At 41.4% G+C, this 18,461-nt stretch overlaps 1 protein-coding gene across 3 annotated transcripts in view; it reads right to left on the bottom strand.

The window, feature by feature from the left end:
- DAAM2 (dishevelled associated activator of morphogenesis 2) overlaps nucleotides 1-18,461 on the bottom strand; it is a 171,690-nt gene that overhangs the window by 9,782 nt on the left and 143,447 nt on the right. For all 3 annotated transcript variants that reach the window (XM_082757200.1, XM_082757202.1, XM_082757201.1), the window contains 7 exons: nucleotides 17,886-17,970; nucleotides 16,234-16,340; nucleotides 15,606-15,694; nucleotides 14,674-14,842; nucleotides 12,660-12,767; nucleotides 11,084-11,144; nucleotides 6,804-6,935 (listed from right to left, as the gene is read on the bottom strand). In XM_082757200.1, coding sequence (XP_082613326.1) covers nucleotides 6,804-6,935; nucleotides 11,084-11,144; nucleotides 12,660-12,767; nucleotides 14,674-14,842; nucleotides 15,606-15,694; nucleotides 16,234-16,340; nucleotides 17,886-17,970 — 751 coding nt within the window. The remainder of the gene's footprint in view (nucleotides 1-6,803; nucleotides 6,936-11,083; nucleotides 11,145-12,659; nucleotides 12,768-14,673; nucleotides 14,843-15,605; nucleotides 15,695-16,233; nucleotides 16,341-17,885; nucleotides 17,971-18,461) is intronic.

Raw genomic sequence — 18,461 nt, 5'->3', positions numbered from 1 at the left:
TGCTTGCACCTTAAGGTACCACCACTGAGAAGGAGAGCATCCTCACAGACACCCATGGTCACCAGACCAAACCCCAACTCTCCCAGGCTACGGACTGTCTTCAGTTAATCTTGTGTGTGTGCTCAGTTCGTACTAACGCAGCCCAGCTTCTCTTCCCTTAGGTGGGTACTCTTGCAGAATGGAAAAGAGCAAGAACAGTTCAGGCTCAACACAACATGAGTTTGGAAGCAGGACTTATAAACCCCTCTGGCCCTGTACCAGGTGAAGTACAATGTCTCCCAGTCAACTGCAGGGGGAAGAAATCTCCAAGGAAAACAGCTTCCTTCTGGCACAGCGCGAGAGATTTAGCATCTCCCCTCCTCTGCTTTCCCTGCCAGGCCCACGAGGCAGTTTGAAGCACTGGCTTCTTTTTTTTTTCCTTAAAAAAGGCTGTGTTCTCAGCCAGAAACAAACAAAGAAACCCAAAGTTTCTGAAAATGAAAAGAAAAAAAAAAAAGTGTTGGAAGAAATGCAAGTTGCTTTGAGCTACCAAACATGGCAGGAGTTGAAGGAAGCACTACAACAGCAGCAAGTCGTGGAGGGACTTCAGGGTTTGGAAACAGCAACAGATTACTTCTCTATTTAACTCCTTTTCCCTGAAACCTCTGAAGACAAATGCATGCACATATGCACACCTACTCCCTCTCCCTCAGTTTCCCTCTATATATTTATTCTCTCTATACATAATGTACACATAGTCTACTTAAATACTCAGAAAACTGCAGCAGATTCACAGTAATACACAGTGACCAGCACTAGCTTTTCAGCAGAGAGAATACAGGCTGTAAATACCACAAGCAGTATAACGTATCTCCATGTGCTGTATTTTGTTGGCTTGCCTACACCGGTGTGGCCATCAGCCAGGGAACTGGAGACACCACAGAAAGACTTGAGTCTTTCTGTGGCATTGCCACTGATGGCATTGCCACTGGTGCCTAAGCATACACAGCACCTACAGCTTAGTGCTGCTCATGGGAGATGTGCTACCTGGAATCTCTTCCCTCTTAACTTGTGGTTAACCCCTGTGAAAACTGAAAATAAGGCCCAAATTAAGAGCAGTGACTTCAGCTGCCAGCTAGGAGGAAGCCTGACAGTGTTATTTTTCAGCATTAGCCCAGAGGAGACAGCTGTTGTACCAGTGGTGCACCATTTCTCTTCCCTCAGCTCCTCAATGCTGCTGTGCACAGCGAAGGTGAGTGCTGGGGTCTGCAGGAGCTGTGCTGCTTTGAGCCCGTGGGTGCTTGTTTCCGGGTCTTTTAGGGAGGCTGGGGGTTGAAGAGGAAAAAAGTCCTTGCTTGGGGCTGTTAGATCCTACATACACAAAAGTCTCCATTAGAGGGTGGTGTTGTCTGCAAATGTTCTTCACATGGCCTGTCACCCAACTACCAGCACCAACTAATTCTTGTCACACAGGAAGAGAGGTTTTTGACACTGCCTCCCCAAAGCCACCCAGAAGAGGAGCAGTGTTGCTGTGATGGAAGGGCCCAGCACTCTGGGTGCTGTGGTCTCTGAGCAGCAACAGGGAGGATGAATCCTGAGAACAGCCTGACTTTGGCACCCAGTTACATGGCTTAGCAGATCACAGTCATTTATGGTAAAGCAGTCAAAGATGAAAAGTAAAAATCTGCGAGCAAGATGTCCCAAAATAACTGCAATAGAGAAATCTGCAGTTCTATGAAGTAAACATTTTCCCTCTTTCTCTGCTGCCTCCAGAAAGATGTGACAGGTCAGAGGGAGGCAGGACAGGAGATCCAGCTAAAGTTGCAAGCTCTGCCCATGATGTGGCTTGGGAGCTCATTTTCCTCTCTAAGCCTCTACTTTCTCCATTTGTTAAAGAACAGAAAATGTTGCTCCACAAATCTGATACAGGACAAAGAAAAAACCCTCACTTCACAGCAATAGGGTGCGACATTTATTCAGTGCACTACCGTAAAGAGAACCACACGGTCTTTTCACTGCTTAAACTCCAACAGACCCCTCTGTTTTTATTCCTTCTTCTGTTTCCCTGTAACTCTGGTGCTGCCATCACATGTGCTTTTACAAGGTACTGGTGGTGGGATGAGGGGCAGTATGCAGCTGGAGGCAGCATCCTCAGCCCTGGAGCCAAGCCCAGGCTCCAAGCTGCACACCGGGGCTCACAATGGCTTGGGGCGTTGCGGGTAGAGCAGCATGGCACAGCACAAGCAGCAAATTCCCTGCATAACAGTACCCAGTTTTGGGTAGGCTGTGAAACCCGGAGCTCAGTCCGCAGGCGTGCTCAACTCTTCCCAGAATTTGGTGACGTGCTGTAGTATCACAGGGAGCGGTCTTTGAAACTTGCGTATTCCTCAAGTCATTTGGGGACAGATGACATGGGCAAAAGCAAGATGGAAAACTGTGTTTCAGCAGGTTTTCCACTGTAATACAGGATGGTATCTCTTTTTTTTTTCATTAAAAAATTCATTTCCACACCATAAGGGCCCCCAAGCTCCATGATATAACAGGTCCACGAGCTCAGTGCCAGCTCTGCTTCCTCTGCCAAACTTTCCACTGAATTCATCCCCTTGCCAAAGCAAATCGTTTAGACAGTTGTTTATTTTAAAAAGCCATTTTAGCAAGGAGAGGGAAAGCGGGACAGCAGCACACACACTCTCTGCTGTGCTTGCCAATGAAATGTTAAACAGTGGCAGAAGAGCTCTGGAAACGGCAGGAATGGGGACTCCAGGAGGAGGAGGAAAAACAGCCATGATAAAAATTTCCTGCTGTCTGTGCTGTCCACTATCAAGGGAGAAGCCAACACAAAAATGAATTATACCATGCAACATGAACTGTCTTCCCCAGAAGAGTAATCCCGAGTTTGCTGTTACAAAGAATCCAACCCTGTACCAAGGCAGTTCAAATAAATGTCTGTTCTCTTTATGGGACAGATTCAGATCAGTTAATGGAAAGAGACCTGCTGGTTTCAGGCAGGGCTATGCCCAGCTCTCTTTGCAGCTTCATGCTCTAAAAGGATTCCTCCAGAAGACCAACAGTGACTCTGGAAGCCCCAAAGCCTAGATACAAGTGCTATAAACATTTCCGATATGCTAGATACCAACCTGCCCTGAAGCATTTGCAGTCCTAATCACAAGAGCTATGCAATTTGGTCACCAAATGGCTGTTTCTGATGGCAGGCTTTGGGGCCTGCCCCTGCCTTTGAAACACACCCTGCCCTGACATCCTCCATCTCTGTCCTGATCCTTTCCTCCTCTGCCAGCACCAGAGGCTGACAGAAAATAACAGTCCCCCAAATGAATGACCGAAGTGCACAGCCTGTAACTGGCACTTGGAGCACAGTATTTGCATGTGCTTCATAGCATTTTGCCATTAATGGCTACTTTCTGAAATGGATTTTGGCTTTCACTGCCTTGCTGCTCTTCAAAAACATTAATACACGTGCTAAGCTTATTAAAAGCATGCACGGAGTCTGAACTTTGGTCTCCACAATGCTAAACACAAACACTTTGCCTGCCTGGATTTAGCTGTCATGAGAAAGTCTGGAGATGGACATTTTTCCTGCCTTTCTCATCAGCCTTGCCCACACTGTGGCCCCTGAATGAAAATTCACAAAATGAAACCCTCTTCGGTAGAAGAGTTATACAGCAATATAGTGATTTAAGTCCGTACCTGTCAACATTCAAGTGTATTGTAAAGTTACACATAGGGCAAATGTCACTATTCGAGTAAGAAAATCAAATTCACACAATGGGGGGACACTGTTTGTCTCCCTGGGTATTTTCATTGCCTCCCCACAGGAAGCATAGGGAAGAATTTTCACAAACAAAATTTAACCCCATTCTGTTTTTTTCTGATTTGAAAAAATCAAGGTTTCATCTGTTCAAGCATGTAAGAATTTCACTTTCTTCTACCCCCACCTTCCAGTTTTATGGGAAATGGCAGAAAACATTATCCCTTGATCTAATCTATATATTCCCTTATAAAGTGGTATTGGAAGTGAAAAAAAAAAAAAATCACACAGAAAGAACAAGAAGCAGCTGTGCTGGGGTGCCTATTTAAAGAGTTGGTCTAAGTTTTCAATCACTTTTTAACCAAGCCATCTGTTTACTGCATGGAGATAAGTATAGTTACAAAGCTTCCTCTGCAAAAACGGGTGCCTGCATCTGACAATCTGGCTCTTTAAATTTTAAATACCACTTCTTTTCTGTGACTACTAACAGTAAATAGTCCTGTTTCAGCATAAAGGCCAAAAAAAGTACTGAATGGGATTGTGAAATATATCCTTTACAGAGAAGGTCAGCACCACACCTTAGTAATGGGCCGTTTCCAGAACTTCAATACTGAAATTACTTTTGCCAGTACTAAAGATATTTTAAAAATAAAAAGCTTCCCAGGTTTGAAATGATAATTTGTATTGTTTTAAATCCCAGCTGAGGAAACATGGCTCTGATTAGCTCATGGCAATCAATTAGCCACATCTATATTTAGAAAGATACCCAACTCCAGCTGTTAAAACTAGGGCTTCATTATTATTAATAATTCTGTGAACTAGACCAATTCTTCCTGGGCTCCTTTAAATATTTTTAAAAGTCTTCCCTCTCCCACTACTTTTTTTTTTTTTTTTTAATTATTATTATTAGCTTTGCTTTGAGAAATTAAAAAAGAACAGGATAATCAGATGTCTTAGTCCCTCTCTTCCTTTAATTGGCTAGTTGGAGTAGGTTTCCATGGTAAGAAAAAAGCTCCCGATTCAACAAACACAGAGAGCCCACTGAGAATGGAAGATGTTATAGGCTTTGCAAAGCACATCTGGTTTGTTGAAAATTTCCAGCTTTTTTTTTTTTTTTTTTTTTTTTTTTTTAAAGAAAAAGAAGAAAAAGAGGAAGAAGGGAGGGGAAAAGTAATATGAGGCAAACATGAGAAATAGCTCAGCATTGGTAAGGACAGACAGTTCCCTTTCAGGAGTCCAAAAGCAGCTTATTGCCAGTGGAAGAAGCAAAGCCATAGGTTGAAGAGAAGTTGGAAGGGCATGTGTTCAAACATAGTAAGGGTGTGTGAGGAGAGGTAGAGAAATGTTTCCTAAGCGTGTTATAGTCATTAAAGTAAAACATCTCTTTTTGTCAAGAGCTTTATGTTCGCTATGTCTAAAAAAAGTGTACAACAACTTCCAGACATATCAGTCCATGTGCAGGGAGGCTCTCTGGTTGTTCTTAAAGCAAAGGAATACATTTTTCCTGCAACTGATCGAAAGTTGCATTGCTGTGCTGGATGTGTACCACTTGCTGGGTTTTACTTTCACTTGCAGAAATGGAACTATAATGAAATTGAAAATGTACCCAATCATAAAATGGAAGCCTCCAAACCATAGAAAAATGTGTTTTCCCCAGTAAATTCAGTGGAGGCATGGAATGCAAAATACTGCTTTTGTGATTAGAAAGCAAGCATGATGTGAACATCATTCTGCTGGAAGTGGTTTGAACATTCTCAAACAATGCAACAACAATGAAAAAATTAGGCACATTATTCTCCACAAAATGTCCTTACAACATTAACAAGTGTTATACTGCCCATCTTTGTCTTCAAAGTGAAGTAATCACTACTGCCCCACTGGCATTTGCCAGGATAGCTAGCTCTAACTGAGACCCTGTGGCTCCCCTTGTTTGCAGCTGGGAGTCACCAAAAGTATCTCCACAGCAAGGAAATGCTTTTGAATTGCAGAATGGCATTACTGAAGAGTGACTGGATGAGTGAGGACTCTTACTCTCCACATCCTTGGCCTGTATTTTGCCTGTCCTTCAAAATCTAAGGCCTACCAACCCAAAGGCACAGGTTTCATTAATAATGCAAGAGGTCCCTTAACACTGCTATGTATCCCTGCAAGGTCTGACACCAGCAGTGGAAACAACTCAATCCAAAAGAAATAACACATTTGCTTCATAAAGCCAAGCACTTTTAATATGCCAGCCAACAAGGGTAGATTTGCCATTACATACCGTTTACTTTAGAACTTGCTCTTCTCTAAACATTTTCATATGCTTATGATCTTTGCCTATAAATTCTTCCTCATTCAACTGAGAGACAGAGAGGGTTAGTGCCAGACTCCAATCACCAGCAAAGAGCAAGCACCTCCTTAGCTGTACAAATCTGGTAAAGGAGGTGCAGACAGTGGAAGTACAACATGATCACAGCAGCACCTGAAGAGTAACACACCTGGTACTGGCTCTGTGAGAAGGATCCAAGAAGGTCTGACAAACTGCATGTTTGGGATCTCTGTGCTTGCAATCAAATACAAGCAGAAACAGAGAGTGCAAATGGAAAATACTGGGTATTCAGCATTATCAAACTACCCAGAGGTGCACTTTTAAAGGAAAGAAATGAAGTCCAAACAGCCCCAGTTGAATGAGCAGGATGGGATGAAGTCTGAAGCAGAAGCTAAAAGTTATCAGCTCTGTATCCAATCACCAAAGGGCCTGGTTTTGAGAGACTGCTTAAAATGCTGTCCCTTCAACACCACAGCATGGCAGTGTCTTGCTATCCTGGCGTGGACATTGCCATCACAGTTCTCTGTCACACACAGATAATGTTAAGGAAGGCTAACAAAATGTGGGCAAGTACGATGAACCTTCTTTTAATCCTAAAATGTGTTCTAAATTGCTATACACCAGATTAGGAAAAGATGAAAACTTCAGCCTAAAACATGTTCAGTGTCTATTATAGTTTTCGCTATATGCCCAGCATCTGAAATTGCTGCTTCCATTTTAATGCATGTTTTCAAGAGGTATTCATACCTTGTCTCTAGCTTCGTTGAGAAGGTCTTCTAACTCTGAGAAGCTGAAACTGGCCACAGTGATGAAATCACTCATGACGGGAACAAACCTGTCCCCTGATTCCCGTATGCGTCTCTTCTGATAATCCAGTTCCTGAAAGAGAAGAAGTAGGAGATATAGTTCTTTGGTAAGCACTGTCTGGACAGCAAAAAAGATGCTAAAATTGGTTCTCCTACAGAAGAACGTGCATAAAAATATCAGGTACAACATTTGCCAGCCCGCTGCTAAATAGTAGGCATTTGCTTGGATGTCACAAAAGTCATGGAGTTATAAACTGTGGCTATTGTGATAAGATTTATAGGACAAAACAAAACATAATCCCATAAGAAATTAAGCTCTATTTGTCTGCTACTCAAAAATAAAATAATTTTTTAAAAAATCTTTCTTTGTGGCTCAAGTTTTTTTAGTGTTAAACCAAGATTATCCATGTCACCACTTCTTGTATTCTATTCACCATGCCTGAGGCACTGAAAAAGCTACAGAACTTCTCAAAATGACTAAACTATAGTAAGACTGGCACTCTCCCATGCCTGTGCTCAGCTTGTGTGCAGTTGACAGGCTCATGGGGACAATGAAATCGTAATCTGGTACTCAACTTTATTCTCAGCTGAAAAATCAGTGGGAATGATAAAGTCATGCTTTCTCTGTAGGGAAAAACAGCATGAAACAGCAGGTCAAGTTATGATCTGACCTTCTGTTCCATTTGTAAAAAATATTTTCCTGCTGGCTGCAACTTCAGCTACATGTATGTTTGGTGGTCGCTGTCACTGGTCCTCAAAATAGTGTTTCACAGAGCCAAATGAGTGGGTTTATAAGAATCTATTCAGAGAAACACCTTGGGATTTGCTCTACAGCACTGATGAATGCAAAGAATGACTTTGGCTATCAACAATGTAAAATCAGATGTGACATCTATTCTCTTCTGATGTGAATTGGAAAAAGAATGTAACCACTACAAAGAAAGACCACAAGGTAGAAAAGTGACAGGAAAAACAATGAGTAGGTGGCTGGAGAACAGTCCATGTTAAAGAAGTGCTACCTTCCCTGATTTATATTACATCCTCTTCTCCACTGGTTTTCCTAATACACCATCAGAGATTGTCCCAGGAGTACTATTCAGTTACATCACTTCGCAGTGCATTGCCTCTATGCTACAATTGCTCTGAATTGGACCTTAGAAATAAAGGAAATGTCACTTCACATGCTTTCTAGAATTACTCATATTTTTTTCTCATTCTAATTTTTAAGTTAATTTTAGCTAAAGTTGCTCTACTTGTCCCTCACCCTTCTCTAGCCCCCTCTGCTCCTTGAGCAGGTAAGTGTAATAGTTTTGTTATCTTACTCACGCTGTTGAAAACTATGGCACTTGGGACTGTTACTGGAGAGCAATGTGTTTCAAAGTAAAATTAAGATTAGATTGTCTATTCTTCAATTTCAAATCCAGTCCTTCCCTGCAGAGTAATTCTTCCAAATTAAGAAAACCCACAAAAGTAACCAGCATGATTATGTAATCAGCCCAAGAGCAATGCCAGAGAATAAGAAACTCCTCTGTATCTTCTAGAAATGGCCTCTACTAGTCATAACAGCACAGCAAGTTAGCACTGCTCTTGGTGGTCCGGGCTGCTGGATCTCCGTAGGCATGAAATTATTCAGTCATGGCAGGGGCTTCTCAAGTGGAGGTCATGATCTCCTTGTTGTGCGAGAGAAGGGCTCCGCTGACAGAATTCATTTCTGATTTGGAGAAGACCAAGAATTACTCAGCTGTTCTGGGAGCATCCTACACAAAGGCAATAGCTGTCTTGACAAAGGAATGTATCTTATTTTTACAAAAAAGCTGCAAGTCCATGAAAATGAAGGGTTAATAGTACCTTTAAGAACATCTGACTGTGAAACTATTTTTAGCTTTCTATTCTTAAGGGGCCTTGAAGAAACTTCTCAGTCACTGGAGCCAAGGCTGTGGTGAGAACACACTGGACTGGAATCAAGAATCGCACCTTCCCCTTCTCCCCCTTCCACCTGACAGCGATCTCTTATTGCTGCTATAGTGCCGCTTTTTACATGCCAGAAAACCGCGAATTGAGCAAGCAGACTGGGAGGTGCTGGCAGCCCCAGATGATAAATACCATGGCAAAAAGAGTGAGGGGGGAAGACAGTGATTGAATGGGAAGAGAGATTGCCCACTGAACCCATGTATAGGAAAGAGAAGAAAAATTGGCTGCAAAGGGAAAAGGACAAATAACCCAATCACAGACAGTACAACAGAAGTAGGTACTCACATTTCAACAGGGGGGAATTGCCTGCCCCAGCCAAAACTGGGCCTCTCTTCAAGTCATGAACTTTATGTCAGCCTTCACTTTACAAGTACTTTTAATTCCCAAACATGGCTTCCTGCGAATGCAGCAGTATCTCTTCCCATTGCTGCCTTCCTCTTACCCCAACAGCCCAGAAATAAGGGTTGGAAGACTTGCCTTTTCCCAGGAGGATCACTGACTAATTAGATGATGAACTGCTGGAGACAGCCAGAGAACCTGGTAGGCTGCTGGTAGGCCCCACAGTCCTTTCTCTATCCCCAGGATCCAAACCAAACTCAGGCCAGGTGAAGGGAAAATGAAGTCATCACTGCCTGTCTCAAAGCAGGTATGGGGGACTGGAGAGTCCTGGTTTAGTTTCTTCTAGATAGGTAATCATTTCACAGAAACCACCCAATGTGATTCCCCAAAAGCGGTCCCTTTGCCAGCAGTCCCATGGCAGGAGCTGCAGACAAACAGCAGAGGACATCTGCCAGAAGACAGAATTTTCCTCTAGGATGGTGCTAAGGCCCCGTGCCTGGAACATGTGGAAGAAAGTCACACATTAAAGCTGCTGCTGTTACCAGTATTGCCCCCATTGAGACACTGGAGACACTCAGAGTCAAACATCTGGAATGCTCCACTAGCATTACACTGTCTTGATTTTAAAAAGTCAAGTAAAACATAGCTTCCTGAAGACAGAAGGACACTGAAAAGTGTGGCTAAAGAAACCCTGGTTGAAAAGGCAAGAAACAGCTAACCACTGGAAGGACCTTCTTGGCTTCCAAAGACCTCTGTCTTGCCTCTCTTCAGCACTACCTGTGCCTCAGTATATCCAACAGGCAAGAGGTGCCAGCACCAAACTGAACATATGACTTTGTTCCTTGTAACAGATTTCTGTTCTTAGGGGCAGAGCATATTTATTTGTGCAGATAATGGGAGATGTTAAGAGACTGAGAGAAAAGAGTAATGCTGGCATTTAATCTTTATTTCCTCAAGCATTTTGTGAACACTATTTTGCTATGTACCATGTCAGCCTTTGTGAGAGGTAGGTATTTTTAACTGCCATATAGACCTTCACAGAAATGAAGCAAACATGAGGCTGTTCAAAGCCATGCATATAGGTCAATGGCATAACCAAGAAGCAAATATGAGAGTTCCTAGATCTTGCACCAAACATGGTGTCCCACACTATGCTCTCCTACTTCAGGAAGGCAAGAGCCATTCCCCAGGAAGAAAATCACCATTCTCACTAAAGAAGGCTTCAGTATAGGGGAATCACAGATGACACATTAATTTGTAACTCAAGGGAGCATTCAGACCCATACCCTCAGCTTTTTAACTCCTACAGTTCAATATACACAGCTGCATCAATGCACCATTTGTACTGCTGTCTACTGAGATGGGAGTCTCTGCACTACGTACAGATTAAAAACAGGCAACCTAAGTCCAGCTTAAAGGGTTTTCATTAATAGCTGGAACATTTCAGCTTTGCTTGACAGCTCAACTCCCTCATCCTTAACTAGTCTGTCTTTTCCTTTGTTTTCCCAAGGAGTGCTTACGATACTTTAGGGTTGCATATAACAGTGCACTACCTGTTTACTAGTACTCCAAGAGGCACGTGAAACATTTTCTCAGCAGTCATCCATCCCCCAGTAAGAAAGAGAAAGAATTTTATTTTTCCTTCCAGTGCATGCCGTTTGTCAAACTGTCCTTTTACTCTCCAGACCGAGATCAAACAAGCTTTTCATTGGGCCTAAGTCTGCTAAGATCATCAGCAGGAGCTCCACATGAGAAGCTTTTATTTGTTTTTTCTTGGTTAATGCATTCTGGAAAGGAATGGAAAGGAACTGAAAAAGAAAGCGCACCTTCTCTTATCATAAAATATATAGTGCCCCTGATTCTGAGTGAGATGTTTTAAGTATGGAGCTTTGGAAACCTTCAGATACTTACAGCTTCAACAGCTTTCAATCCGGTCTTTATGTTGTTGACTTCCTTCTCCAGCTCTACCAGGCTGCACAGGAGACAGACACAGAGCAGATAAAACAAAAAGAGCAGTGTTACACAGGAATACAGGAACTGTGTAGCAGAACAGACCATTGGCCCATCAAGTCTGGTATCCGGTCTCTGGCACCAGCCACAGCAGATGATTAGAAATAAGGGGAAAGGGGTCTGTTCGTGCTCTGTGTTGCTTTTTGTATGAAATGTAAGATGCAGCAGATCCTGCTTGCCCGTGGACACATTAAAGATAGTGATTTTCCTGGGAAGAAGCAGGGGGTTGCCCTCAGAACATCTGCCCTGTGAGCTGAGCCTGACCCTCCAGCAAGGAGTGGCCAGCCTGCAAAAAACTGCCTGACACATTACAGGGTCCCCAGATTTAGCATACACATTACTGTGGTCTCAGATTGTCTCTGCATACAATTCATGAACCAGTCAACTATTAAGTTCCATTATAAGTATATTGACTTGTGATTTTCGTCTTCCTTATGGTCCAAAAATAGCTGATTTTTTCCATCTGTATCTCTACCATATTGTAGTCCTTGCAAACTTGCACTGTAACTGAGCATATAAATTTACTGTTAATAAATACTTCCCCAGACACAACTGGCATACTGATTTTCTGCCCATCATATACAAACAAGAAACTTTCTCTAGGACTTTTATGAAAAAAGACATTTAATTTTCAGGTAACCAGTTGGCAGTTATTTGTGAGTCAGCAGGCATCTCCTCTAAGTATTTGCTAAGGAGTAGATTACACCTCTGAAACACCACTATAGCCTTAATAAATGTCTTTAGGGGTGAGCCTACTTTTTTTTTTTTTTTTTTTCTTTAACTCCTCTTTTAGTAGCTGGTGTAGTTCCCTGTACAAAGAACCATAGCTGGGCAAATAATATGCAAAGGTTATTTTTGAACAGTGCCAACAGTGCTTTGTAAAGAAAAAAAATGCTAGCATTTTAGGGGATGGCTTGTATATTCATTTTCAACAAACATCTACAGAAATTGAAAAAATCATCCTTGAAATTTGTGCAGACAATACAATTCTTTTGAAATTTCTGTGCAAAACTGATTTGTGCAAAATTTTGAAGGATCTTCTTGAAAATGACTTAATTTAGCCTCTGTGCCTAACTGACTCTAGTTTAGGATTATCCAGAAAATCATCCAGATAATTAAACAAATTCTCCAGAAAAAAATGGCACATGACATAGATGACCTGCCACAAAGTATGGTGAGTGAATTACAAACAACAACCAGCCTAGTTACAATATCTGATTCAGAAACAGAGCAGATATAAACATATCTGAATAAAGTAGTCATTTTATTTACACAAATGGTTTTGGACAAAAATTCTCTGGTCATCTACATCTGAATAACATCAAAGATGTCAGCAAAGGCATTTCAGGTACCCCAGCTGGAGGGATGGCCATGCGTTTGTTAGACAGCAAAGAAAGAAAGAAAACAAATAATCATTAAGTTAACAGAAATCACTGGGAACTCCAGCTCTGGGAATAAGCAAGAGGATTAGACTTACTTGACTTTTGCTGCTTCTGGAAGATGCTGCAACTCAGATTGAATATCTAGGATATCTGGATAATTCTTCTCAAAGATCATAATCAAGTAGTGCAACAGTGTAATGTTCCTTTTAAAAAAAAAGGAAGAAATGAGAAGGAAAATGGTAATGAGTAGGACAAGGAAAGTGCGAGGATTGTGGCGAAACAGTGAAAAATATTTAGGTAGGAAATGTGCTTGACTGAGCAAAACAAGCAATAGAGCAGCAGTTAGCAGTTTTGTTATTGAAATAAAAGTAACACAGACAAAAATGAATTAGCCCTTTATGAACCATTCTTACTAAAGCCCCAAGCGATATATTCCACTTCAATTTATTCCAGAAACAACAGCATGCTTCCAGCCATCTGTGTAGATGGTATAATGGAAAAGAAAATTGCATAACACGCTATACTCTTCGTCCCGTATATTCCAGAGAATAAACAAGCAAAAAAACTAAAGTGATATCAACTATCAAGGCAGAAGTGAATTTGTTCTCAGAGGCAATGTGGAAAAAAATGAGTTCATTGAAAAGAAGAAAAGATTCTTGAAGACTGAAGAAGGTGCAAAAAAGATTCCTACAGTAAAATAGCTAAACTTAAGTATAGCTATATTAATATATATTTATATATATATTATATACATATATAATACAATATAATATAATATATATATGTGTAATATATATAAAATACATTATTTATTATATATAATAATATAGCTATATTAAATATACTTAAATATAGGATGGTTCCCTACTACAAAAGCAATGGCAGCTCAAGTAGGAGTGGAAAAAAATAAGATTGAGGAAGATGCAGGACCAGGTTTAAGATTTGTAAAGTAAATGGTGAATTTTGTATGTAGAGAGAGCAGCCAGCCCTAACAGCTTCTTGAAGTGGGTGTTGTGTGGTTAACAGACAGGCAAGAAAGCATATGGTCACTGTTTCACACAGACTAGAGCCTGGGAACTGGAGAGAGCACAGAATCTGCAGAGGACATTTAATATACGGAAAATCAAGTCAAGTTACATTAAGGCTAAAAAAATGTTCAACGCTAGCTACACAAGTGTTAGCCTTGGAATATGGAAAGGACATCATGGTAGTCAAAACAGAGTCCTGTTATTTCAAACTCTATTAGGTAGGGAAGAATTTCCTATGGCTTCTTACAGCCATTATTTATTCTGTCACAACCTAAAGTCATTTCACCACAACTGTGGTCTCAGCAGGTCTCACAAGTCAAGAAAGGTGCAAGCTGGTATGAACCAGTGTAGGAAATCTCCAAGGGATTAGCACTGCTGAAGCCAAAGGTGATATTCTTTTCCCAGTCACAGATGGACTAATTCCCAGAACACTATGGGGATGTGGAGCAAAACATGGGGTAACAATATAAAGACCTGCAGCCCACATCCATAAACAATAAGCTCCAGCATATCCCCTTCTACTCCCCCCCAAAAACAGCTATTTTCCTTAACTGATCTAGATCTAACCAAACTCAGTCTCACTGAGCTATGCCTTGTGGTTCTATTGCTGGTGTAGGTAGAGAGCCAGTTTATGATAGTTCTGCATCAGAAACACATGCCATATTCCCACGTTCCACAGAATGTGTAAGACTGTGGTCAGAGATTTTTATGTTTTCTTTTTTTGCAAAACCATGACCATAAACCTTTGGTATAAAGGGCAAATTCCATAGAAATCCTCCTTCCCCCAAAACTTACTTCAGTTATTTGTGTAATACTATATTTTGTCATCTTTGCACAGTGTTACAGAAACCCAATCCAACAACAGATGTGCACTGCCCAAAGAAATGGCAAAATTTGAGCGGTCTGTTAATATCTGGTCTTAAAAGCTTCAGAATATTTTAGAATTAAAAGCACTACTTAAATGCTAAATTATTTTAAATGGTCTACAGAGTTTAAAAAACAACCAAAAAACCCCCTCACTTTCATTGCTGTGACAGAAGACGCAGCAGCACAGTAACTCATTTAGAGCCTTCTAGCCTACCTGTCTATGCTGGATTTGGTGTCTGCAATTTTGTTCAAGCTGGAGACTTTGAAGCCATATGCACTTCCCCTTTGGCCCTTGTTCATATAATTGCCAAAGGCCAGAACCACCTCCAGGAGTTGCCTCAAACGTTTGCTGCGGATGAGTTCTTTGGATGCCAGAAGAATGGCTTGAAAAGAGGGGAAAAAATGAACAAGTTATTGCACAGTGGCTGTTTTTAACATATGTTAACCCATAATTTGAATTGCCCTAAATGCCGATCTGACTAGTGCACAGTAAATGCTACAATGTAGTCTGCCCATGTACTGTCCTTCCCTCATCCACATGCCCAGAACCAGGACAACTAGAAGGAAGATGCACCCCATCTAACCCATACCTCTGAACCCAGGAGTGGGGCTGTTCTCCTATACCTCCCACTCTAAAAACATAGGTAGAAAGAACAGGGGGAAGGCTTGATCTCATCTGAAAATGCAGAGTGGAAGACACTCTCCTCCTCTCTTTGATAACCGGAGATGTTGCACAGGAGCCATGCACCCCCTCCTTGTAAGCAACACATTTCCAGAATACCACCATCCCGAGGTACCTATCCTAACTGCCCCAAGGACAGGGATGGTGCAAAGACTAGGGGGTGAGAAGGGGAGGCTGACCTGCATGGAAAGGCCATAGAAACTTTTGGCAGCTCAGTAATACTTGGTAGTATTGACATATCTGTCAGGTCATATAAACAGCATAACAAGCACAATGCTGATTTTATTGAGTCAATGGGTGTAAGAAGCACGTCAGACAGAATTTGTTTCCCAGCGCATGACATGTCTTGGACTCACTGGATTTACAACCATAGCATGCAATGTAACAGCACTTCCTTTGAAGACAAGACTCTCTTGACCTTTCCTGCCCCTTTATCCAGCTCCTAACAGAGGCTTTAACTATACCTTCTACTTTTGGCTTTGCTTCTGCCAGCCTCTCTGGAAACTTCTTCTTAAAGAATAATGCTTGGAGCCGCTGCTGGTAGTGGTCAATCCTGTACAAAAAGTAGAGCAAAGTCAGAACTGAACTTGAACCATATTTTGAAGACCAGGGCCAGTACATTGCCTACATAAACTAATTGTTGGATTTGAGTCCCACAAAGTCTGTGCATGGGATTATGGACGTAGTTCAAAAATCTAACTCTACTTAATCAACACAGTTTGGAAAATGGAGGACCTGAAGGCATGAGGTCCAGATGAAAGCAAGCTGGAAGAATTCCCATTACTCTTAAAATATGAGGGTGATGAGATTCCTTTTTGTGTGAACAAAGGAAGCAGAGGAGACAGATTTCTGCTTGTCATTAGGGGGCTGTCCTTAAATGACAGCATGAAGAGAGTTTATTATCAATAAAAAGTTTGTGTAAAGAATGCAAACATTTGTAATGTTTGTGGGCTTCGGGGAAACGCAGGGTATGATGCTGGCTCACAGACTCTTGTATATTCCCCCTCAGTGCTAGACAATCCATTTTCAATAACAATTACAAGTGCTTCTAGGAAGCACTCGGTGCATATTCACATAATGCATCAAACAGACCTGCTCATTTCAAAGAGGAAACGATCTGCCCGGGCCATGCGCTCGATTTCATGTTTATGCTCCTCCAACAGGTCGGTATCACTCTTCTCAGGAACAAACTTCAGTAGCTGGAGTGGCAGAGACAAACCAAACACCAAAATGAGAGATTTCTCTTCCACCATGGGGAAGCATTGCTTTGATTCAGCCATACGACTGTAACTTCAAGAAAGTGTAGCTGTGGCTACAAACCTGACCTTTGTTAAATCTCTGCTCGCTGTTCTGTCTTTATCCTTCCCTGACCCTATTAGATTCACTTTCGTTTCCAAGGGGGGTTCCCATTTCCAAATCCTAAAGGCCAAATGCTACTGTAGCTTACCAAGGGAAAGTACAGAAAGAACTTTGATTCCCACAGACTTACTTCAAGTTTAGCTTGGTGCAAACAGGAGCAGGATGTGTCCCAATCAGTGTGAACTACCCATCCTGCACACACAAAGACTCATCTATCTCTCTCAGGCCTGCCCTACTCTGTGGAAACAATAAACAATAACCAAGCCACTAGATGTGTATCTGACACTAGCTGCTATTCATGTGCTGACCTTAAAAGCTCATACTTTGACAGATTTTTGACATATCTGGTGGTAGCTGTGCTTTAGTCTTGTTATAAATATTGGCATGCACACAACCTCAGCACACACCCACATGGAGAAAACTGCTTGCAAGGCACACCAAGCACTTTGCTTTACACCACTTCTTTAATACCTTATCCCACCCTTCAAAAATGTAATATTCAAAGGTGTGGAGCATCAGAAGCTTACAGAGACTTTAAGAGCAGCTGCAAGCATTCAGTTAAGATGACAAGCAGGCTATAAATTTCTGAAATGGAAAAGCTTTTGTGTATGATTAAATACTGTGACTGCACACAAAGAAGGAATCACATTTGTCATGGAGCTGAGAACTTTGCACACTCCTAAAGAATTTTATCATATGCATCTTTGGTCAAAGTATCATCTTTCACTCTTTCACCCTCTATAAATGGGCGAAAAAATGGGGACAATGGTGGTTTAATTGTTTTAATTGGTGTTTTTTTTTTGTTTGTTTTGTTTTGTGGTTTTTTTTTTTGTCTTGGTTTCCCTACAGGCTATGCAGTGAACAAAGTGCAGAGGACAGAAGTCTCTCACTCCCTTTCTAACCATTCTAGCAAGAATGCAGGTTCTCAGAGGTTAGAGTCCATTGACATACATGGCCTGATTCATGACATTTCCCAATGGAAAAGCTGGGGGAGTGGGGTGAGGGGTAGAGGGTAGGGAAGAGATTAAGAAAAGAAAAAGATCAACAGTATAAAGAGTTACAGGAAAGTCACAGGTAAGAAGAGAGGGCATGAAAGGAAATCCCACACCAATAGTAATCATGTGTATTTTGCATCAGGAAAAGTATACTGTTATGAAATCCAAAAGCCCGAGGGATCAAATTCAAACTGAAATACACAGGGAAGGAAACACGAGGGAAGTATGTTTGATGACACTGGGAAAAATAACATGTCTCATGCTCCAGCATGCAGTGTAAATCTGCAGACATACCAGCAGAACCAGTACATATATCCACACACTTCAGCTGAAAAAAGGCAGTGAGAAAATTATCCAGAATAAGATATAGCTGACTGTAATCGTTCTCACCTGCTCAAGCATATCTTTTGCTAGGTCTTCTTGTTCATCCATCTTCAAGATTGCTTGTCTGATTTCTTCATTAGACAGCTTCAGCCTTTCAACAGTATCAATATTGTACCATTAGTGCAAAGTTTAAGTGACTCTGACAATTCAGAAAAAAAGAGGTCTGAAAAGCTGCTCTAAAAAAGCACAAAAGAACCAGAGGAAGGTCCAATATGAAGCTATGTTGTAAAGACTGAGATTTTCCAGATCATGTTTTCAGCTTTCTTTTTTTAAATCCCCTTCAGCTAATCAAACATCGAAGATTATACGTTGATTAAGAAGAATCAGGTCCTCACAGATTAAAAGTGCTTCCAACTTCCCTTGTATCAAAATACCTCCCTCATCAAGTTTTTACTGTACTAAAACCCCTCAAATCCACATGGCTAGTAAGTGATTGTTAGTCTACATTAGAGTTCACCTTGTTAGATTGTTAGTCTACAGTAGAGTTCACCTCTACTTGTAAATATTAAAGAGTCTCCCAGGGTAACAAGTAATGACACTGATCTTTCCCTAACAGATCTGAGAAAAGGGTTTCTGGTTGTG

Source organism: Aythya marila (genome assembly GCF_965140915.1).
Source record: "Aythya marila genome assembly, chromosome: 3".
Taxonomy (NCBI): domain Eukaryota; kingdom Metazoa; phylum Chordata; class Aves; order Anseriformes; family Anatidae; genus Aythya; species Aythya marila.
The sequence above is the reverse complement of the archived record's forward strand: the minus strand, read 5'-3'. Positions and strand labels throughout refer to the sequence as shown.